General features: G+C 32.2%; 1 protein-coding gene across 1 annotated transcript; it reads right to left on the reverse strand.

Moving 5' to 3' along the window:
- Positions 1–200: 200 nt before the first annotated feature.
- LOC127712880 (ankyrin-1-like) lies at positions 201–24,177 on the reverse strand. Its single transcript, XM_052219483.1, has 4 exons — positions 24,096–24,177; positions 3,277–3,579; positions 2,905–3,132; positions 201–2,241 (listed from the first exon to the last, which is right to left on the reverse strand). Exons 1-4 carry the CDS (start codon positions 24,175–24,177, stop codon positions 617–619), a joined length of 2,238 nt encoding a protein of 745 aa, XP_052075443.1. The 3' UTR covers positions 201–616.
- Positions 24,178–25,015: the final 838 nt, after the last annotated feature.

The following is a 25,015-nucleotide window of genomic DNA, read 5'->3' on the forward strand; positions in this document are numbered from 1 at the left end:
ATACTAACAACGATCTACTTCTGCTGAATTTTGTAACAGTACTGAAACAATATAAACATATTCATTCTAGTTTGCTATATACAGAGGGAATACCCCATTATTTCTACTCTGTTTTACTTCTACTGATATTATAGCAGTTCTTTAATAACATTAACATATTCTTTCTCACTTTCTTTATACAGAAGAAATACATCATTTAGTTCTGCTGAATGTTGTACAAGTACTTTAGCAATATGTCCATTCTGACTTGCTGTATACAGAGAGGGTCCACTATTATTTGTAAACTGACTTACTTCTGCTGAATGGCTTGACAGTTCGTGAACAACAGTAATATGGTCGCTCTGACTTGCTATTTACAGATATGATGCATCTTCATTTTTATACTGATTTACTTCTGTTGAATCTTGTACCAGTTTGTTTTCAAAATGTACACATTCATTCTCATTTTTCTATATACAGCGGTGATACACCATTAATGTAACACTAGTTTGCTTCTGCAGAATGTTGTAAAAGTACCTTAACAACATAAACATGTCCATTCTGACGTGCTTGATATTGAGGTGAGGCATCGTATTTTTTATACTGATTTACTTATGCTTAACGTTGTAACAGTTCATTAACAACATAAACATGTCTCGTCCCACTGACTACCTTTGTTTTTACACTGATTTCTTTCTAAGCATTGTTTAAGTTCGTTAACAACATTAACATGTCCATTCTGACTTGCTATACACAGAGGTGATACACCATCATTACTACACTGATTTACATCTGCTGAATGATGTAACAATTCTTTTACAACATAAAGATGTCCATTCTGACTTGCTATATACAGAGGTGATACACCATCATTGTTACACTGATTTATACTTGCCAAATGTTGTAGAAGTTCTGTAACAACATAAACATGTCCTTCCAGACTTGCTGCATATAAAGGTGACATACCACTATTACTACACTTATTTACTTCGGCTGAATGTTGTAACAATTCTTTAACAACATTAACATGTCCTTTCATACTTGCTATAGCCAGAGGAGACATACCAGCATAACAACACTGATTTATCTTTGCTGAATGTTGTAAAAGTTCTTTAACAACACTAACATTTCCTTGTTTACTTGCTATATAAATTGAAGAACATCCATTACTATCACATATATCAATATCAACATCATCACACTGAAGAAGTACACGTACAATCTTAACCCTGTCGTAGTAACAAGCAATCAGTAGTGGTGTGATGCCATTTTCTCTAAATTTATTGCCATCTGCTGAATGTTGTAAGAGTACTTTAACAACGTGTACATGTTCATTCTGACTTGCTATATACAGAGGTGAAACACCATCATCATCACACTGATTTACGTCTGCTGAATGTTGTAGTAGTTCGCGAACAATATTAGAATGTCCATTCTGACTTGCTATATACAGAGGTGATACACCATTATTTTTACACTGATCTACTTCTGCTGAATGTTGTAAAAGTTCTTTAACAACATAAACATGACCATTTTGACATGCTATATACAGAGAGGATGCGCCATTATTTTTACACTGAGTAATTTCTGCTGAACGTTGCAACAGTTCTTTTACAACATTAACATGTCCATTCTGACTTGCTATAGATAGAGGAGACATACCATCATTACAACACTGATTTACATCTGCTAAATGTTGTAACAGAGCTTTAACAACATTTAGATGTCCATTCTGACTAGCTATATACACATGTGATGCACCATTATTTTTACTCTGATTAACTTTTGTTGATTGTTGTAGCAGTTCTTGGACAACATTAATATGTCCATTTTGACTTGCTATATACAGAGGTGATACACCATTATTGTCACACTGATTTACTTCTGATGAATGTTGCAACAATACCTTAACAACATTAACCTGTCCATTTTGACATGCTGTATACAAAGGTGATGCACCATTATTTTTACACTGATTCACATTTGCTGAATATTGTAACAGTTCTATAACAACATTTATATGTCCATTTGTACATGATAAATACAGAGGTGATGAACCATTATGTTTACACTGATTTACTTCTGCTGAATATTGTAACAATTCTTTAACAACATTAACATGTCCATTCTGACTTGCAATAGACAGAGGGGATACACCATCATTATTATACTGATTTACATCTGCAGAATGTTGTAACAGTTCTTTAACAACAGTAACATGTCCTTCCTGACTTGCTAACAGTAAAGGGAACCAGCCATCCTCTGTACAATAATTAATATCGCTATTCCTACTAATCAACCATTTTACCAGGTCAACAGTACCCATATAGCAACTTCTTGCAAGTGCTATTTCGTCGTTGGTAACGTCTCGTGTACCAGCGAGTTTTTCCTGCTTTGAATGATCAAGTTTGTTTAAATTATTTATAAACTTTTCTGTAAACATAGTAGAATTCATGTTTCTGTTGTCACTTACATTGCATACATAACCGTTTTCCCAGTCTTTCAGCAGTCTTTCTATATATATATTTATATGGTTATCAGGTATTCTTATCGCAGACTCTGTATTTTTGCTCATGTTGTATGTTGTCTTCCATATAAATCTTTCACATATGAAGTCAGTTTCAGCATGATCAATGAAAAGCTGTAACATCTTCTCTCCATAATATTTGGCAAGGTAGTCAAACAACTTATCATGAATAATTTTATATGTACTATCTTCCTTAACCACATAGGTACCTTCCAGTGTTTCAAGGGATTTCCTTAAACGTTTGACTGGTGTTCCTTTTTTCAATTCACGTTCTTCCAGTAAATTTTTTATCACTGCTGCTATTTTCTTATCTTTTGTGGACAAATTTTCTTCTGTCAAAGTGTTATTAAACATCACACAAAGGACCAAGCTACTATATGTCATGTTACCAGTCTTACCTTCTCTATACAGCTCATCGAGTTCATTTTCAAAAATATCAAAAGGATTGCTAAAAAATTCGTCTATGTTTACAGGTTTCTCGAGATTTTGTTTATGATATAAACTACATAAAAGTGGGAAAAAATCATATTTTTCTGACAACTCTGTAACTTTATCAGCATTTTCCTGAAAGTAAACTTTAGCTAAAGCTAATTTTTCAGCCGCATTCAGTCTGAATTCTTCTGAGTCTAAATCAATGATGCACGTTTTGAAAATAGACAAATTGCTTATCTGTTCGTTTTCATAAATATCTAACCTACACGTAGACATAATTTTACAACATTTGTCTTGAAGAAGATATTGAATATGTTCAATCCTTTGTTTCCACTCACTGAAAATCAGTTGATTAAGAGTATACCGCCCACATATATCATCAAAGACAAATAAGGTTTTCCTTTCATGTTTAAACCACTGTCTTATATCTCCAGGGGTATCACATGGAATTGTAATATACCCTTGTTCCATCATCTTTAGTGCAACATGACGTGAAAGGAAACTTTTTCCAGTGCCAGAATTTCCAACAACTGTTACACAACTTTCAGTCAAAATACTTTTCATTACTTGTTTCTCTGCTGCTGTACTAACAAATAAGTAATCATCTTTCTTCCACTGTTTCAATCGTCGTTCAAACTGCTCTGTCAAAAACAAATAATAAAATAGATTTAAAATGAATCAATTGTCATAAATTTTGTTTGATTTTAGAGTATCAAATTATTTACAATTAAAATTTAATGATAGAAAATAAACAAACTAGTAAGCGTGTATTACTTAATTTGTACAAGAAAGGCGGAAGATATCGAAGGACTATTCAAACTCATAAGTCCAAGACAAACTGAAAACGCTATTGCGAAACAAAACAAACATAATACGATTAAAAGGCAAAAACAAATCCACAAAACACAACATAGAAAAGTAAACACTAAGCAACACGAACCCAAACTTAAATTCCGGAATGTTACTCCAGAAGGGTTACCAGATCATGTTTCAAAAATTAGTAAAGCATCGGTCACATAAATATGATAATTCTGTAACTTGCCGAATGAATATTTTTGTAATTGAAACTCTAAGGCAAAGGGTAGACAAGACTTTTACCGGTATCAACAGCATAGTGATTGAAAAACGAAAATGCACATAGAACAACATCGAAACCGAAAACAATATCAACACGAATCCCCTCTTAAACAAAATTAGGGGTGATCTCAGGCACCCATCGTGTTGCTCATGGAAGAACAAATCGTAATTCAGTTTGTCACATTCGGGTAAATAAGAACAGGATTGAAGTTACGACGATTGGAACATATCCGTTGCTATCTGTGTAAGAGTCGACCAACTCATAATGTTATCCGTTAATTTCGAAGGCATGTCTGCAACTTCACCACTTGGAACCCTTAGTTACATAGCTTCCATGTAAGCAGAAACATTTGTTATGTGAACAATTGCTATTTTCAACCACAATGATTTACAGTAATCGCTGTCATATTCATTGAGGACATCAACATATGCTTTTGTGCATAAGAATTATGATTTTAATCGTTAAAATATTTGGCTTATAATTTTTCCAGAATTTGTCCAATAATCCGTCTGTAGAATTATCATCACTGTTAGAAAATGTCCTGAACAGCAAGGTATATTCTAAAAAATCATTGTCCATATATATTGGATACTCATATGAACATTTATAAATGATCCAAATATGAACAAATTGTAATTCGATTATGTCGCATTCGGGGATATAAGAATAGGATTGTAGTAACGACAATTGGAACATATCCGTCGTTATCTGTGTAACATTAAATTGAGAATGGAACTGGGGAATATGTCAAAGAGACAACAACCCGACCAAAGAGCATAAAACAGCCCAAGGCCACCAATGGGTCTTCAACACCGCGAGAAAATCACGCTCCCGGAGGCGGGCTACAGCTGGCCCCTAAACAAAAATGTGTACTTGTGCAGTGAAAATGGACGTCACACTAAACTCCGAAACATATAAATGAACTAAAATTAAAAAAAAACATACAAGACTAACAAAGGCCAGAGGTTCCTTACTTGGGACAGGCGACAAAATGCGGATGGGGTTAAACATGTTTTGTGAGATCTCAACCCTCTCCTATACCTCTAGCCAATGTAGAATAAACAAACACACAGCAATAGGCACAGTAAAACTCAGTTAAAAAGAAGTCCGAGTCCGATGTCAGAATAGGTAACAGAAGAAACTAAGCAAAATGACAATAGTACATAAATTAACAAGGGACTACTTGCAATTCCTGACATGCCAGCTCCAGGCCTCAATTAAACTGATTGAAAGATTATGTCTTCATCATATGAAAATCAAGTACAATCCTTCACGTTAGGGTTTTAGTATCATACCATCATAAAATATATGAAAAGAACACAACCCGTATCATGCCAACAACTGGTTTTAGAATAAATGTGTTTATTTCCGATGCTAAGACCCTATGAGTGAATCAATATTAATACCAAAATATGCCATCTTCAATGACCTGACAACAGTATAGTAACTATATCCCTTCCGAATAAGTCTGTTTAAAGGTTTGGTTAGCTTTTGAGGTGAATGACGACATTTTTGTGCTTTGTATAGAATATTATCATAAAAAATTGGATGTGAAATACCTGAACGTATAAGATGTCTGCATGTTGATTTATATTTACGAATGATGTCCTTGTACCGATGTTAAAATTTAGTAAATGTTTTGACTAGTTTGTGATATCGAAAACCCTGGTGTAATATTTTTCAGTAATACAGAGGTTTCATTCGTTAAAATCAAATACGTTGTTACATACACGAACGAATCGAACAAGTTGAGATATGTAAACACCATAATATGGTGACAAGGGAACGTCACCATCTAAAAATGGATAATTAACAATAGGAAATGAAAAAATCATCTCTTTTATCGTTAATTGTGGTATTAAGCTTCCCGTTAAATAGATAGATATCAAGATCCAGGAGAGGGCAGTGTTCATTGTTAGTATTAGCTTTATTTAAAGTCAGTTCAGTAGGATAAATCTCTTTAGTGTACAAACTGAAGTCGTCATTATTGAGAGCCAGTATATCATCCAAATATCTAAAAATGTTATTAAACTTTTGTATCAGATGTAGTTTTGATGGATCTTTGCTGAGTTTAGTCATAAATTTTAACTCATTACAATACAGAAACAAGTCTGCAATAAGTGGTGCACAGTTAGTCCCCATTGGAATTCCGATAACTTGACGATATCCGGAATCTCCATACCGAACAAAAATGTTATATAGTAAAAATTCAAGTGCAGTTATCGTATCTGTGTAACAGTCGATCAACTCATAATGTTATCCGTTAAATTTCGATTTAAAAAAAAGTTTGTTACTGATTATCTTCAATGAGTACAGGTCCTAAAACTAGAAGTTGGACGGAATGGTTGATTGATTGTTTGGATGTTTAACATATAATGCTAAATATCTCTTGCATATTCCCGACGAGAACAAATTAAGAATGAAAACAATAGGTATGTCCATTGTTAGAGGCCGTCCGGAATAAAGATTAGGGAGATGAGGTTTTATTGGATAGGGATAGCAATTTTGCCTTGCAATATGCTACATACGGATCTTTCAAATAGTTGTTTCGTAACGTGCAGAGAGCGATGCACTCTCTTAACAAGGGATATCGGATTTAACGTCCATATTTTGATCGAACGTGGCTTTGAACTTGTACATCCGGTACAGCTAAACAGACGACACACTTTAGCTAGAGTTTTACTGCCGTTCGAAAAAAGTGAAGGGAGTTGGAGCAAAGCATACTTTAAATCATTATAAGATATTGACGAGTTCATGTGATTGATCTAATAAATCATCAAACATGACGTGACTGTTCGTTTGACATTAAACATGTTCACAAGATTTCCAGACCAAATATCGAATCATTCTTTTTAACAGAAACTAGTCATGGGATTTTGTAACGAAAAATTTAATGCCCATTCGATTACAAAACATCAAAGTATCATCAGACAGAAAGTGATTTACCAGCAGAACGGAATATCGCTTACAAGGTACCAGTCATTATGATTATAAACCAAATGTGTGTCAAATCGATACTTAGCTAAGAAGCTAAGCAATATTTTATCATACAAAACATATGAGAAGATTATTGTAATAAACCGTGGCCACTTACTTCATGATTAGTGGTATACACATTTGGATCATAAAATTTGGTGCAGACCAAGCCTTACATGTAAATGGGCGGAAAAATCTAATGCGGCATGTAAAAGCAACGTTAACTCTGCGTTAACTCCAAAATTAAGTAAACATAAAAAGTAAACGGTCGTTTACTTTCACGTTTACCTTCGCGTTAACATGAAAAAAGCGTTTTCTGTTTTTTATAAAAGTAAACGCGCGTTAACGGAGTTTGGCATGCCATCTTGAATACAATGACTTATCAAATCATATGACTAGCTACATTAAAATGCCCAACTGTCGAAAAAGATTTACGACTAGAAGGAATGATTTGACACTTCGTTAATTTAGCTAACGACTCACAAGTGACAAAATGGATATTTATCCCAAAACTGTAAAACTTCTACTTATAATTCAATCTAAATCAGCATCTTCTATATATAAAAAAAAAGTTGTAAAGGACTATTACAATCAAAAACATTCAGGCCTTATTGAAAAACAATTGCAGTTAAAATTTCTCGACAATCGAATAAAACATGTTTTCGATTGTTTTAGTTTTATAATTAAAATGTTAAGTTAAAAGTCATTTTAACAAAATAAAGAAAAGGACAAATGTAGTGTATTTATAATTTACATCAATAATTAACGCAGAAAGCAAACGCGAGTTTCCTTTCAATTGCACGTAAAAAATAAACAGAAATTTGTAAAAAACTCCCTTATACTATACTGGCGAAACGAAAACAGTGTAACGCGTGTTGACTTATGTTGGCAATATCAATTTCATTTTGACCGCGTTAACGTAATTTATATTAAAGGCGCGTTTACTGGTAAACATGATAATTGATGTACACAAACGTAATATGTGCAAGTGGCGTAAACGTACGCTTAGTTAATGTAATTCTTGGTCTGCAACTGTATCAATGAACATCATGTTTGATACGTCTTAGGATATAACATCTTTCGTTTTATTTAATGAGATATTATATTCTGCAATATATATGATCCATATTGTAATTAACATTATTTTACAATTTACTGAAAGACAAAAATAAACAAGGAACGTATGATAGAAGCGTAGAAAGCTTTTGTTCTACATTTTAATTCAAAGACTCATAGAATCGACCAATCACTATATATGATTTAAGCCTCTATATTACCAATCATCTACAGATACGAATTCGACTTTAAAAAAAAAAATATAAATCCAGATACAACCACCGACGTAAAATGAAATCAATTCCCGTACTCTGGGGTACAAAGACGTTTTTTGGATCAGCCTATCTATCAGTAAAATACGGAAAAGTTAAAACAAAACAAATCTTTTGTCAGATTTTCAGATGTTTTAAGAATGTTTGACACATTAGTATGGCATAACAATTTAAACCAAAGACTCAATCTAAAGGTTTTATAGCTAGCTTAACCTCTCACTTGTATGACAGTTACATATAATTCCATTATATTGACAACAATGTGTGAGCAAAACTAACAGACATAATAGGTAAAAATGTCAATTGAGGTACAGCAGTCAACATTGTGTTATTACTTAAATCACTATAAAAACAAACAACTATTTCAACAAAGAAAACCAAAAAGTAAAGAACGGTATGATTTCACATCATATACATTTCGTTTCTCCACTAACCGACAGGGATGAGCTCTAACAATAGTTGTTAAGCCGAAAGCATCTTCGTATGTTTGCTTCATTTGAATTTTGGTGGATAGTTGTCTCATTGACAACATACCACATCTCTTAATTTTTATATTGTTCAAAGCAAGGAACCTGGTGAGTGGTTGTCTTTTTTATATCTTACGTTTTTGGCATGTAATGAAATTTTGTAAAAGAGGCATAGCTTTGAAAGTGTGTGTTAAACGTTTTTATTTGAGGCTGATTTTAAGCTAAATATATTGGTAATATTGATATGAAAGACTGACGTCTAGATATCGGGTTGCTATACATGTCTCTGTAACACCTTTTATTCAAACATGTGTAATAATAATCTGACGGTCATGTTGCGCAATAAAGCATTTTTTTCTAAATCAATCCATAAAGTTATGTAGCTATAACCTGCATAAATGAACTTACCAAGTATATGTTTAGGGATAACTTCGTCATGTGTACGTGCCAAATCTTCAATTTTAGTATGAATCACATGAAAATCTAGAAAAGTACAACAAGTAGTTTTTGGGGAATGTACATGAAAATATCGTCGATTCTTTATATTTAAAACAAGTTCGCCTGTTTTGCTATCAACCAAGCACTTAAATGTTGAAAAAAGCGACACTGTTATTAATAATGCCAACATAAAAAGCAATTTAAAGGAAGTTTGCCAGCAAGTTAGCCTTTAAAATGATTTTTATAGAATTTGTTTTTTTCATTTTTTTTGAAAAATTGGCAGCGATTTAATGTAGTTTTGGGTAACCGCCCGAAATCCGTTAAGACGATATCTACTACACAAAGTATGATTGGTTTACAATTTCGGCAGTTCATCTTGGCATATCTAATTCAAATGTCCCTAAATGTTATGTGTATTTGGCTTACTAAACTGTCTGTCTCAAGCTTACCGGAACTTATGAAAATACTGTGTATTGCTTGAACTCAGTATTTCAAAAGAGAATGATAACTGTGATGGCCTGGACACTTTTATTCTTAATTGCAATAGTAAACCCTGCTTTGAAAATGTTTTGCTGATCAGATACAAATTTATTTTTTTTTAAATTCTACAACAACTTAATTTGAGGCTGGCATTTCATATATCTTAAAATTTAAGTTTACCTTGCTCCTTCTGTCTTTCTATGTGTTTCTTCATTCCTGAAACAAAACAAACAGCCTATATATACATAAAACGTCTAGATATTAGCCAACGATCTTTCTTTCTAGAGCGCTGGATCGTTACCAGTAACGATACATGTACATAATAAATAAATTATATAAACGCCTAAAAAGTGTACAAAACAACACCAATATTGAAAAAAGGAAACATTAAATGTAATTGTATCTATGATTTAAATGGTCAGTCGATTGCTATCTGCCTTAGTATGGCCAGGGGATCTCAAATGTCGACTGAGAGGAAGGTCTGGCTTGCATTCATAGTCGCTACGATGGCCTTTATAAATCAGACAATATAAATAAGTTAAATCACTATACAATCAACGTTGTCGAAGAATTTTTTGTCTTATAAAATAAAAAAAAGTCTGATTCAAATCTCGTTATAGATATTCAAGTTAAAAAATCAATAAATTTCAAAATTGCAGCTTGAAATTGTAGACAAGTGTGATTCAAAATTGGTTTGAGTTTTTTTTAGGTCTGTCAATTTATTGTTAAAAGTGTATTTCGTTCTCCTATCAAAGTAAAATGTGTAATAAGGGGTGTGCATCTAACAGAAAAACTGCTCCAACAAAGTTATAAGAAAAACGGTGGAATTCGACCTACATAAGATTTACCGTCACCATCACGAATTGGTTGACCAATGTGTCTATATATCAACTCACTAGCGTCATGTTTTCACAGTCTTAGATCTTAAGATACAATAATAGTAGTTTAATCTTTAATAGTACCGATTGTGTCTTTAGAATAAAAAGACATGAAAACACGTACTTGTTCATTCGAATTTCCACGTAAACAAGGATCTAAATAAAAGTAATCAATTGGTCGGAAGAATTAAACAGGTATCCTGGCTCACTGTATAGTAAACGACGAAAAACTGATTAATTAGAGGCAACTTTAGTTAACGTATGTTCAAACTTCATTAATCTATTAAGAAGATACTAGTTAGAATAAAAAAAAAAAAAATCAGAACCCAGGTTACTCTAAGAATATATTAATTCACTAAAATGTCACCAGACGAGTATTTATGCTGATAACAGTTTCCGACTATTTAGCATACTTTTTCAGATACGGCATAAACTCGTCAAAAATCATCATTTCGGGCAATACCTTTTATCATGAGTCGTCCGAAGGTTTTGGTTGTAAAAGAAAAAGAAAATGGAAACGGGGAATATGTCAAGGAGACAAAATCCCAAACAAAGAGCAGAAAACAGCCCAAGGTCACCAATAGCATATTTGACCATGTAGATATTGTATTGTTGACCATGTTTATTGTTTGAATTAGTAGGCAGTCTTTGTGATTCTGAGCAGTTTGCTGTCACAGAACTTCCCTTTCGATTATTGTTTGCAAGATAATAGAAAACTATTACACTTTTATTCTGTTTTCAGCCATTGCGACCACGTTGTCTGATTGGAACGTGAAACAAAAGCTGTTTTCTTAATACCCCAGGGATCATTCAGTCCAAGTTTGGTTAAAACTGGTTCAGGGGTTTCAAAGGACTTTTTTAAATGATTTATAAAGGTACGCATGAATCCCGATCGTTATCAACTAGGATTGCCAATTTTCCTGCCTAAGGTCGATGGTTCTCTGTTGGAGCTCTGTAAAATATAATAATAATAAAAACAAGCCACATTATGTAGTCTTGTGTGTTCAAATTGGTGTTAATCACCAACAATCAATCAATCAATCAATCAATCTACAGGACACGAACAAATCCACCTGCCACATGTGTTGTTTGAATTGTTTTACCTGTGTGATTTGTTTTAACCCAATACCAACACATGATATCTGCCATTACTGCGTATATCATGAAGAAACTACAATCAACACATTTATCTACATTTTCAATAATAAAAAAGAAGATTTTAAAAATTTTGTAGTTATGTACTGTGTATAGGTTTTACATGTTTTAGGAGACAGATCAATCATTGCATTTAGTCAATCTTTATCATTCTATTTAAAAGTTTTGTTTTATTTAAAAAACAAACTTTCCATTAAAACCGCCTTCGGTATGTTGCCATGTCTTCCTAAGGACTGTAACTTGTAAACTGAATTGTTAAATCGTGTCATTTTGTTCAAAGCAGAGTGTATATTCATATTTCATGAACATTTTTTCGTCCTTTTATGCTTTTCATTTTTGCAACTGGATGTTAAACGGCAAATTATCAGCATCATCATCTTTTTCAATAGTAATTGTGGTTTTCAAACTACTTTTAATTCAAATGGCTAGGATATGCATGTTCACTCAACAATTGACTGAACAAATGAGTATGGCATTAGTAGCCAATAAGAAAAAGATGTATTTTAGATAGGCTCCCAATCATAAATTAGAAGGAGGTGTGTTCATAAAATGATATTCTTTGGGAAATGTTACAAAACACAAACTTTAACATGTGTTTATGACATCAAAATTAAAAAGTGACTTTTCATCTCAGTGATATTACAGCTATGTTTCTACTACAGATAATTTTAAAATAATATCAGTTTATTTTGCAATAAAGAAAAATAACATTATTTTTGAATGATTTGATTTTTGTTCTTGTACTTTTCGGAGAAATAATCATGCAAGTGATTTGGTAACAAGTGCAGTCTTGTGCACCTTTTACTTTTATACAGAATAAGGCTAGATCACAGCATCTGCCGAGGGTATTTTTTGACTTTCATAGATCACGCATTGACGTCAGAGGAAGGCGTCACAGCTAAACTTAATATAGCCTTCCAATACATGAACAATTATTCGGATTAATACATTACGTGTTTTTAAACACTATTATGACTAAGGCTGTCTATATGCTAGTGAACTAAAATTTGAAACATAATTATTAAGAAATATAATTTTAAATTGTTGTATTGATTTGTGTTCTATGTTGTCTTTGTATTTAGGTAAGTTCGAGGATAATTGTTTTAAATTCAGATACAAATGAACTATTGACAACATAGGTGAACACACTAGTAACATTAACTCAAGTGCAGCAATAATTTCAGAATTTGCCGTAATTACCTATTTGACAGAACTGTATTTCATGCTCTGAAACTTGAGTCCTCTCCACATCAGAAGCAAGTTCGTCATATTGTCCATGTCGTAGAGCTTCAATTAGGTGTTTGTATGCATCTTCACCTTTGCGAAACAATTTATTTTGTAACATTCTATTACTATCCTGTCTGGTAAGTGAATGATTACAAATTTCCTCTTTTTCTTCAGTATTTAAGACACCTTTCTCGTAAAGGTGGTCAGCTATATCTGTTTTGCAATCCACATCCTGGACAAACATGATGTAATTCTTTTGTAGCTTTACTATGTATTCATGGAAAACTGAATAAATGAAATGTTAGAGAAGTGTGTGTCTATGAATTTGGTGAAAAAAGCAATATATACCAAGGGGATAATCACATCTTGTGTTTATTAATTTTATGTCAATATTCACATGTTGAAATTACGACCAGTAGTGTAGTGTTTATTTGGTATTGTATAACATGCAAATATTGATTTTTTCTTCTTACATTGTAAAATAAGATTTACCAGGCACATTTTATAAATGATTCAAGATTCGAAAGGAAACCAAAACAAAAACATGGCGACAAACGTAACCAAACATCATGCAATCAATGTTTACTCATATTTATGACTCAAACCTAATAGAACTATACTTTGGATTTTGTATTTAGAATTACGGATTCTACACGACGTCTACGACTTATTGAAAATAGCAGAAAATATCATGAACATATTCTGTAAATTTCGAAATTATTGCATGCATTTATTTAATGCGATCTTTGAAGAATTGACTAACATGTGAGATTAATAATTGCGATTTTAGAAAATTAGCATACAGGCTGCACTTTGTAAATATAGCTGTTTCACAAACCACGCCTCCTTTGGGGAGATATATAATATTCATAGACATTTTGTTTTGTTTACGTACTGGTTCCCAGATATGATCTCTTTGTTTCATCTCATAGAGGCATAACATGGGAATGTTACTAGTATAAATACACATGGTAAGCGGCGAAATTAGTTCTGAGGAGGACCAAAAGTGAAGGCAGGGGTAGTACAGAATTTTAGTATATTTAGTATAAGTTTAAGCTCTTAGAAGTTCGGGGTATATAAATGTTGAAAATATGCCGCACAGCCCTATATTTTGACCTTTGAAAAAAATGATAGCACATATGAACTTTCCATTCTAGGATATAATTTTTTACGAAACTTCATAGTAAAAGTGGCACAGTTTAAGCCGGAAAAGGAGTTCCTATGGGAAATTGCATTGTCTATATTTACAGAAGTGCAACCTACAGATTTATCTATCAGATATCAGAATGCGAGTTCTTATTATTGCGATACTCATCCAGTCGCATTATTCGCAATAATAAAAACATTGCAATAACGTCTGAATTTACAGTATTTTAATTAATTAATGACTTGACATTTGTGTGTGTGGCTGTGCAAGTATGTTAACAAATTAATTCCTGATTGTTTTTTGGTTATTATCAGAGCTAGTTTTAGACAATTTGATTTTCAACGTTTTTTAAAGCTGATACTACTCACTAATGTCATGACAGCTGATATGTTTATCCCTGCTGTCTGTACCTTGCATTCTACGAACAAGTTCGCGAACATTGCTATTGTGTTGGTCAGATTGTTTTAAGACATCCTTGAACACCTGGAAGGTACCAAATGGTCGCTCAGTTATCATATCAAGTAAAACCTTGTTACGTTGACGTTGAGTGGTTGGTTTGATAATTTCCTCTCTGTCCACTATTATCAAAATACACCTGGAAATCAGGTGATCTAAAACCAACTTGTCAAGTACTGTTGTGTTTAGTAAAACATCATAGTAAGGAAATAGTGCATGTTGTTTCTGATCTGAATAAATAAATCGACTACTTAATCATTTTATAAAGGCATCCGATAATTCATCTGCATGTAAAATAAAATATTAAGTATATCTAGGATATTGAACCAGCGCAAATACATTTTGCTGCTGCATTTGTCGTACACTATATTGATTACACACCAAATAACCTGATTGAACCAGGACTGTTCATTCAGAAATTGTGGATAATTATTTCTTATCATACACTTTGTCAAGATAGTTATAGATTAATGTTTGGAAATTTTGTTGCTTTTTATTCATATTTTTATTGTTTTGCATTATATTGAAAGATTTTAGTTGTTTGTTTTATGTTATTATTATTCTAAATTTGTGTTAAAAGTGTATAATAACATAATCATTGGAAAATAAACTATTGTTTCAACTACTGGAAACAATTTTGAGAAAACAATTTCCTTTCACTATGTTTTGATATAAATTACAGTATTTATGGTATATAGCATGATAAAATAATGCCATATCACAAACAAGTGTATGTCATTCTCAGGCATGCAAGTTGTTGCATGTTCATAAGACCAGTATAAATAATTTGAATTGAATATATCCTATCAAAATAAAACAAATAACAGTTTACAATTAACTACCGTTCAAAATAATCCACAAAATACATGTTTCATTCAATATGTTGAAAAACAAGAAAAACATTTGATACAAACAGTTTAATGTTCTTGTCAATCATTCTAAAACTTGTGATTGATTGATTCTTTCTACTGTCATATAAAAGTTCTTCCTTACTGATTGGATACCACTAAATTCTGTGTTAGATTATAACTGTTTAGTCAATATAAGAATTTAGCCACAGCCGTATACATTACAAAGCACGGTATATAAATTGCAAGAACAATTTTACATGTATTAAATGAATTTGAAATAGACAAGAATTCACACCTTGTCTTGGTAACATAGCATATCCCCTCGTAATTTAAGTGTCGGAAAACAAGAAGCTGCATTTTGTGCAGTAATAGCTTCGTAATAAATGCTGTAAAAGTGCTAAAAAAGTATCGACAAACATGCACTAGGTTTCTGACTGATCAATGACGTGCTAAAAAATTACAACTGGTCATTGTCAAACGGCTGACCAAATAAAATTTTAAAACAAAGTTAAGTTTAATCGACGCATTGAAATTTCAATGTATTGACAAAAAGAAACTATGTGTCACACATTACAACTCGTCACTCAAAAAGCTGATAAAAATGAAGTCATCCTGCGTTATAGTACCTCGAAAAAGTATAATGGAAGAACGAATAATTCAATATGAGTGGGGGTATAATTATATTAATATTACCTTTGACAACATTTTCCTTCTCTGATCGCTAAAAAACATAATTATGTATCATGTATCACAAATATAACAATATATAATAATCAAGTGTTATACTACTACATGTATCATATGTTTTATTACTTCTTGAACTCGAATTTGGAAATTTCCTTGAAGAAGACCTGTCACCCGATTAACATTATGCATATTGTTGGAATAACATCTCAAACTCATCTTACCTATAAAGTATCAAAATAATAAATTAACCTGGTAAATTCATAGTAAAATTTAAAAAAAACAAAAATAGTCAAAAATGAAGAATGTACCTGGCAGTCAAGTTTTTGTTTGTTTGGAATTAGATTAGGATGACATGTAGAAGACCTTCCATAGCAACCATAAATCTTGTGTTCTTCAAACATTCTTTACATCATTCTTGCAAAGCAAACTGTAACGTCGAATTGTGTTAATGGATTCTGATGATTTTATTAGTATTTCAATAGGAACTGTGTGCCCCTAAATAAGTCATGTTTTTCTCCCAATCAACATTAAGTGAAAATGTTTTGAAAGGAATCTCCAAATTATCAAAATTATAAAATTTCAAAAAAGTTTGTCATGTAGTTTCAGAGAATATTTAAAAAATTAGCCATTTGAATCAAAGATTGCTTCTTGTCTCTTTTTTCCATGGATAAAAAAATAAGGATTGTTTGTGGAAGATTTAATGTACATCACTTTTTACAAGTATGGTTAAAATTGACTATGGAGTATCATAGCAACTGACTAAACTGATTTTCCATATGGGACTAACGCTGTCTTGTTTTACACCAAATAAAAATTAAATGAGGCATACATTGCAATAGGTTGACACCTGTTTATTATTCCCTCAGTTTAAGACAATGAAATAAATAACAGTTCATAATCACAAAAAACAATAATTTGAAAAATCAAAATCAAATCACTGGTGATGCTGTCAGTCAGTCTATTTAACTTGATCACATAAGGATTCAATTGCACGTTTCATCATACTGACATTTTTGTAGATCTTGTTTTGCTGATTAGTTTCATAATAAAACAAGGATTCGATAGTCAAATTGGCATTTTTGAAAATCTTGTTTTGTCCGCTTATAAATATGTGATGTTTAAAATTTTGTTTTTTGACAAAAGGCAGATTTTTTTTTAAAATGGCACACACATTTGTCATAAAGACCCATAAATAGTCGATAAACGGTTTGACACTTTTATTACATATATTTCTGCTGATCATTGATACATAGTTTAAATTTTTTTCTATGTGTTTTTGTTACAGAATAATTGTTAAAATGAGTCAAATCTTACATTAAAGTAAAATAGCTTCTAATTCTAAAAAGTGCAAAATAATGTGTCTCTCACCTTCGAAAATATGTGTATGTTAAATTGCCTTGTACAGTGTATGTTTCTCTTTTATATTTCCAGGAAATTATTATATATAGAAAAAGATGCTTAAAATTTGTAATTTGTGGATTATAACTTCCATAAGACATCAATTAATTGTGACAGTCATATTGCAAAACTTTTAGATCTTGTGTTGATGATCAGTTTTGCTGATACATATTCTATCTATCATATATATTTATATATTTCCCAAGTAAGTAGCAAAAACATGCTTAAAAACTGTATCTGAAAAAAATTATAGTTGATTGGTAATATCTACTATAATGGTCGTAAAATAATTATGGTACATACAAAAGGTATACTACTATCAGTTCTTTGTTAAGTTATGCTGATCATTGTCATTTTGTATAGTTTCATTTGTTGTCTATTTTTACATCGGACTTGGAGTTCTCTTAAACTGAGTTTTACCGTGCGTAATGCTGTGTGTTTGTTTATTCATCATTGACGCAAGATATAAGGAGGGTTGAGATCTCATAAATCATGTTTAACCCCGCTGCATTTTCGCGCCTGTCCCATGTCAGGAACCTCTAGTCTTTGTTTTTATATCCCACGCAATAAAGTTGCGTAGGGTATCATGTTTTTTATCCGTTCGTCTGTCTGTCCATCAGTCCGTCCGTCCTTCTGTCCGTCCGTCCGTTAGTCCGTCAGTCTTGTTTTTGTCATCCCAACTGCTCTAAAATCACTTTACAGAATTTCATGAAACTTTGTAGATGATAAGGACAGACTATGAAGATGTTGATGTCGACAGGAAATTATGATTCATTTTTTTTTCTAGGATTCATGCTCCTTTCAACTAAGAATTTTGGCCTAAATATACTACTGCAACAGTTTGTCATCGCAATTCCCATGAAACCACACAGCAGAATTTCATGAAATTATGTAGATAATAAAGACATACTATGTAGATGTGCATATCGACAGGAAAATACGACTCTTTTTTTTTAGGAGTTATGCCCCTTTGAACTTAGAATTTTAGCCTAAATATTTTACTGCAACAGTTTTTCATCGCAACAACTCTGAAACCACACATATGAATTTCATGAAACTTTTTAGATAATTAGGACATACTATGCAAATGTGCATTTCCACGAAAAAAATTTATCAGTTAACACGAGTTCTTGAACTAAGGAATCAGGTGAGATTTTGTTTTTTTAGTGACAAAGTGGGGGCGTTGGGTATGTGACCGCGCTCACAAAAAATCTTTCATTTTAATTTTGGTTCATTTGTATGTTTCGGAGTTTAGTGTGGCGTCAATTTCGCTGAACAAGTATACATTATTGTTTAGGGCCAGTTAAACCCCACCTCCTGTTGCGGGATTTTCGCACTGCGTTGAAGACCCATTGGCGGCCTTGAGCTGTTTTCAGCTTACTTTTTGGTCGGTTGTTGTCTCATTGACACATTCCCCGTTTCCATAATCATTCTATACATGAAGATTTTGAAACTGTGAACCTTTTTGTCTTTATCAGATGTTACAAAAATACCTGCATTTTACCCATACGTTTTATTTAAGTTATGACCATTTTTATCTAAATTAGTTTGGTAGTTTCGGAGAAGATCATTTAAAACGTATCTTGACGAATAGAGAACGGTTAGCGACAGCAAACAAGATAACGGCTTTCGGCCAGGTAATCTTAAAATTCAAAGTATAGTCACAACGGAATTGGTAATACAGCGACCTGAAAAATTTCCAACAAATCGCCATTTGACATTTTAAAGTTCTAGACAAATTCTCCGAATGTTCCTTGATGATGTTAATATAGAAGTTTGGTAATATGAAAACATAAGTCTCCTGTGATACTAAATCGCATACCGGTCAAAAATTTATCTTGTAGTTCTAATAATTTTTTGCTGTTTGCAGTTAAAAATTCGAAAATTAATTACAAAATATTATTTATGAGCAACTATTCCCATAAGGATTCATTCAATGGTTTCGGTTGAATTGGCATTTCTGCAGATCTCCTTTTGCTCATTATATTTGCTGTTTCAAGATTCTCCAATTTATTACAACGTACAGTTTAAAATAAAGCCCCCCAAAATGGATGAAAATCGTCATTCTAGGTCTTTAAACCTATAAAGGGTCAATTGTTGACTAATTTGTAGCTCTTATTTTGTTGATCATTTTTATCAGTAAGGTTTCTCTCCACAATGGTTTTCTACAGAATGACAAAACAGAGCGAATAGGGCTTCTTCAGAATGTAAATATCTCACATGAACATGATGAAGTCACACACTTCTCATGCTTATTGTGACTTTTATTGAGATATCTATAGGTATTTGGTTTATTTCAAAAGTATACTGACATTTCCTTTTTTCTCTTGTCTGTTTCTTATGTACCTGTTTTATAATCTGTTGAACCCCAGAATAAATATCAGACTCAGCATAAGTCTTCAAACGTCTTGCGGGTGCAGACTGCGGAGAATCTTCAGCTTTCTTTATATAGCTTGGTACATTATCATTCTTTCCTGAAAATAATGTACATGTTAAGTTTAAACTCAAGTTATGCGGAGTATACAGATACCGTCTTCATATAGGAATAATAATTCAACATAAATGAAAATGAAATGCCTATTTTTAGTCCAACCTTCTTTCTTTCTGGAAGAAAACTTCCTTCCCCTCTTATTATAATATTATAGGACAAATATTGGTATCTTTATTCTATAATTTTCGATATTATCCTAAAACACTTAAAGGTTATAAATTTCATCATTAATTAATCAAGGGAATTTTGTCAATTGTATTTTAATTGACTGAACACGTCTATGCAAAAAAATATAATTTGCGGTCTGTTTTGGTGGTTGTGATCATCGGAAACAGTGATATAAATCGGCTATAGCACTCGTGAAGTATGTGGTATAATGTCGATTCGAATACTGACAAAACATAAGTAAGGTTAGGGGATGGATGAGCGCTCACAAACATGTTTAACTACGCCACATTCTTTACGTGCCTGTCCCTAGTCAGGAGTCTGTAGTTCAGTGGTTGTCGTTGGTTCATGTCTGTCATATTTGTTTTTCGTAAATTGTTTTGTTAAAAATTAGGCCGTTAGTTTTCTCAATTGAATTGTTTCATATTTTTCATGTCGGGGCCTTTTATAGCGGACCATACGATATGGGTTTTTGTCATTGTTGAAGGCCATATAGTTGCCTATAACTGCTTACATCTACTTCATTTGAACTTTGTTGGATAGTTGTCTCATTGGCAATCATACCACATCTCCTTATTTTAATATAAACTTTTCATTTCCCTTTAAGTTATTCAATATGATAACAAAAATGTAACTTATATGTTAATGCATAAAGATACGCTTAAAGTTTGATGAAGCCGTGGGCCAAAATGTTGTTTCCCTGTATTGGACTAGGCCAAATAGCTGTAATATTATCAACAAAACCATGTCAGGACTACGTTCTAGAATACAGAAAACAGCAAAACAGACCAATGTCGAGTTCCCTTCATGAATGACTTATATCGGTTGATCTGCGGTTAATCGTCGTAACGTTATTAAATAATCGACTCTTAAACTAGGGCATAAGAAAGATCACATATAGTATGGACTACATTGTCATGCAATAATAACATAACATGAATGTTTCACGAGAATCCGTTAGTTTGATTGGCTAACAACAATCGCGCGTTACTAAAAAAATTACCTTCATATCAAAATGAAATGTTACATTCGTGATGACACGTGCTTCCACAAAAAAGTGCACAGGTACATAAAAAAAACTTCATAAAACTTTTTATTTCATGGTCTTATTAGCGTAAAATTTTAATTATAAGAAATGAATGCTTCATTTTTAACTTTTATTGAGTTGATCGTGCACACTTTTTTTAGAATGAAGCGCTTCTTAAATGAAACACCGCAAACCTTAAGTAGTGCTTGAAATGATTTTGACAGACAACACATGATTGACAGATTGATTTAATACGTGTCCAATGTGGCCTGCTTTTAGAATACAAATAATTCCCGACAGGCATAAACGGAGATAGGGTTATGTTTCGTGAAACAGCACCCAATAACGTGTACAACCAAATAACATCGAAAAGAAAAGTCCTCTTAGTCAAGAAGCTTTATTTTTGAAATAAACACAGGGAAAAACCAAAGATTCTCAATTTAAATATGTGTTTGTCTTTAGATTACATTAATATTAATGAGAGCATACGTAAAAAGGACCTATTTCACACATTTTAATTTATTGTATCCCTGGAAGTATAAAAGCTACATATATCATCTTTCCTTTTCGATTCGCGGATGCATTTGAATAAGTTATAAATGCATGGAAAATGTCAGCACAATAGAATATATCGCCCTATTCCGTGTACTTCGCCTTAAATAGGAATTAAAAAAAAAAACCGAATACTGAAGTAATACATACATTAAAGCCAACATGAAATCATAAAAAAATTAATAAATGGGAAACCTTTAATCAACAAATGTCAGTCAAGTTTGTGTAATTTTCAAAAGACATGACATGACAGCAACATGCACTAGATTTCCGAAAAGGATAAAAAAAAAAAAAAACCACAGAAATATGAAAACGACAAGTTGTGATTAAGTTGTAGACATAGATATATTTATATCTTTGCCTAACCTGCTATTAATAAAAGAACTACAGATAAATAAAAAATGCAAACCAAAATATGATACAAACTTACAAAAAACAATGTTTGTGTGTGTGTGTGTTCTATATTGTATTGCAGGAATGATATGAGGTAGATTACCTCCAAGGGAGACGGAGGTTCACATCAGAAAATGCATGTAGGCATAAGAAATAATAATGTTTATAGGTCAGGATGAGTGATATTTTACAATAATTATTGATAATTTATTTGAAAAGGATGCCATGGCCTTCTTTAAGGGAAGGTAGGGGAAGAAATAATAATTTTCTAGCTCAGGAGAAGTGATTTTTTACGATATCTAGTGATTATTGATTTAGAAAGGATGCAATGGCCTCCTTGCAGGAAAGATTGGCGGGGGGGGGGGGATTTGGGGGTGGGTGTTATCAAAGTTAATATATCTCCTGACGAATACGATTGTATGTGGTATAATGGTTGTAAATATGAACGGTTGCAATGATATTCAAAGTTGAAGGTTAATGACTAAGTCACCTTATATTTCTATTGAATGATGTGGGAATTACCCTTAGTCGACAGTTGCATGTTGTAGTCAAAATATCTTGTTATGACGAAAACGAATATATATAGCGGATACATGTGGATCTGAACAGTTTTGAAGATTATTAACAAATATTGACGATGATTCAGCGGATGAAAAATGTCTTTATTGATAATGATATAAAAATGGTTCATATGTTATATTAATATGTCACGTATGTCTAATACAGAAGGCGAAATAACTATCATATAGTATTGCTTCGGTTAAAATTTAACAGAACATCCTGCGGATATAACGAGCAATTAAAATTAAAAAAAATCAATGTCGATTTCTTTGATGGTTGCAAAGGAGTAACGATAAAATGAAGAAACAGTGTATGGAAAGATAACTCTAACAAGAAAAGTGTACGATTAAACAGAGTCAACTGCGATAACATGAACAAGTAGTTGATGAAAAAAAAAAAAAAAAAAAACAAGAGACCAATTGACGGTCTTTCCTCCCCATATGCATTTTTTTAAAGGAAATTTTTATTTCCAGTTTAAAATAATATTTTTGGTTTAAGATATTGGCTAAATTTACGCTGATTCTAAACGTATATGGTTTCTTTATACTTTTGCTAAAAATAAGAGAGATAAGTAGGTATTTCCGTTTTACAAAATTTCACTTTTCGTTTCACTTAAACGTTACTCAACACTCATTCGGAAAATATAAGGTTCTAGTAATCCGTCCATGAAAATAAAGCAATTAGCTACTTCCGGTTTACAAAAAGGTCGCTTCTGGTTGACTTTCTTCAACGTCGTATCTCTGCAACCTAATGCAAAAGACCCAATAACAAGTTGCATCAAAGCTTAATATCTAAAACATCAAATTAAACTTTGGCATTAACCCGAATTTCAAGGTCATAAAGCAAGGACCTCTACTCAAAAGACCCTAGGTCTCAATGTACCTTTTTACCCAAAATTAATGATTTAACAATTTAATAAAAACATTTGTCGATATCTTATACGATTTTTAAGAGGAGCGGTAATAAGCCAAAAAATCTAAATTTAAATCATGAATTTCACCCTTGAACTTGCGAAACAAAAAAAATATCTCAACATCAAAAAGTGGCATAAGAGAGAAAAAAAAATAATAATAAGAACAAATTCAAAAGGTCTTTCCACGGAAAGTTAAAAGGATCTAATAATCAAATCTAGAAATACTGATTCTTTTACACCTACTTTTGTCATTCGCTTAGTATTTCGCATTATGTCGGGAAACTTATCTATAAATAATTCATATGAAATATCCAAATAAAGTGGAATAATGAAAAAAACACACCCATATTGAAAAAGAAAAAGAAATAACATTAATTGTTTCTTTCCATCTCCACATTATATGCTCTTCAGATATACATGACAGTCATTATTTCTAAAAAAAATGGGTGCTGACTTTAAATGCAAAGAACAATATGCACATGGTTATACCTGGATCTTTCATCCATTCAAGAAGGGTATTCCTGAAGTGACGAACAAGCACCGGTTCCCTGGCCATTCCAACCTTCTCCATTATGTCTTTAAATGTCTCATCTTCTGAGTTACATAACTTGATAACATCGCACTCACCTGAAAAATATTAGTCATACACGATTTAGAATGTTTTAGATGTTAAAGATAAATAATTTTTGTTGTGTAATTGATTTCAGATATTTTTTGTTAACTCAGTGTTGTAGTAGAACATGAAAACATGTTATGTCTTTTCGAAACCACGTCATTTATTGTCATATATAAACAAGATACATGTATGACTTAATTTTTCCTGTTGTAAACTTTCCATCTTTGTGTTAATCATCAACTCCAGTTATTTATTTTCCATATAGCAAGTTTTGACGAGTTGTTCAACCATTTTTCTCTGATTATTAACTTTTTCTTTGTTGTGTTAAAGCAAAAGTTCTACGAAACGAGGTTGTGGTCTTTATATCTAAATCATAGACCAGCTTCAGGATCTAAACATGAGATGTTTTGAGGCTTTCGCCCGATTCAGAATGCAACAAAATTTGACAAAAATAATATTTCCATGTGAAAAATTTTAATACTTTGTTTATGTTGTTTATCCTTGAATACACGACAGGTGCCACTGTGGTGCTATATGGTATGATATTTTGCAACAAAATACAGCTGAATTAACATATCAAAATGCAGCTCTTGTGTTTTAAACATTTGACAATTTAATATCGAGAGCAAACAAAAATCAATTTTGCAAAAATTATATGTAGGCAAACATGAGATCCAACAGTTTGCATCAATGATATGGCTGACAAATATAATTCCTCCTGTTAGACGTCATCAGGCATAGTCGCATTGTTTAGAAAAGATGGTTTGTTCATTAATTGGAATTGAATAGTTGG

The sequence above is a fragment of the Mytilus californianus genome, unplaced genomic scaffold (genome assembly GCF_021869535.1).
Source record: "Mytilus californianus isolate M0D057914Y unplaced genomic scaffold, xbMytCali1.0.p SCAF_8, whole genome shotgun sequence".
NCBI classification, from domain to species: domain Eukaryota; kingdom Metazoa; phylum Mollusca; class Bivalvia; order Mytilida; family Mytilidae; genus Mytilus; species Mytilus californianus.

Excerpts from the sequence above, each read along its gene's own strand:
- LOC127712880 (XM_052219483.1), bottom strand. The coding sequence starts at position 24,177 with ATGGAGAAGGTTGGAATGGCCAGGGAACCGGTGCTTGTTCGTCACTTC. Across the intron at positions 3,580-24,095 it reads TGAATGGATGAAAGATCCAG|AGCAGTTTGAACGACGATTG; the intron begins GTATAACCATGT and ends TGTTTTTGACAG. Across the intron at positions 2,242-2,904 it reads CGATGAGCTGTATAGAGAAG|AGGATGGCTGGTTCCCTTTA; the intron begins GTAAGACTGGTA and ends ATTATTGTACAG.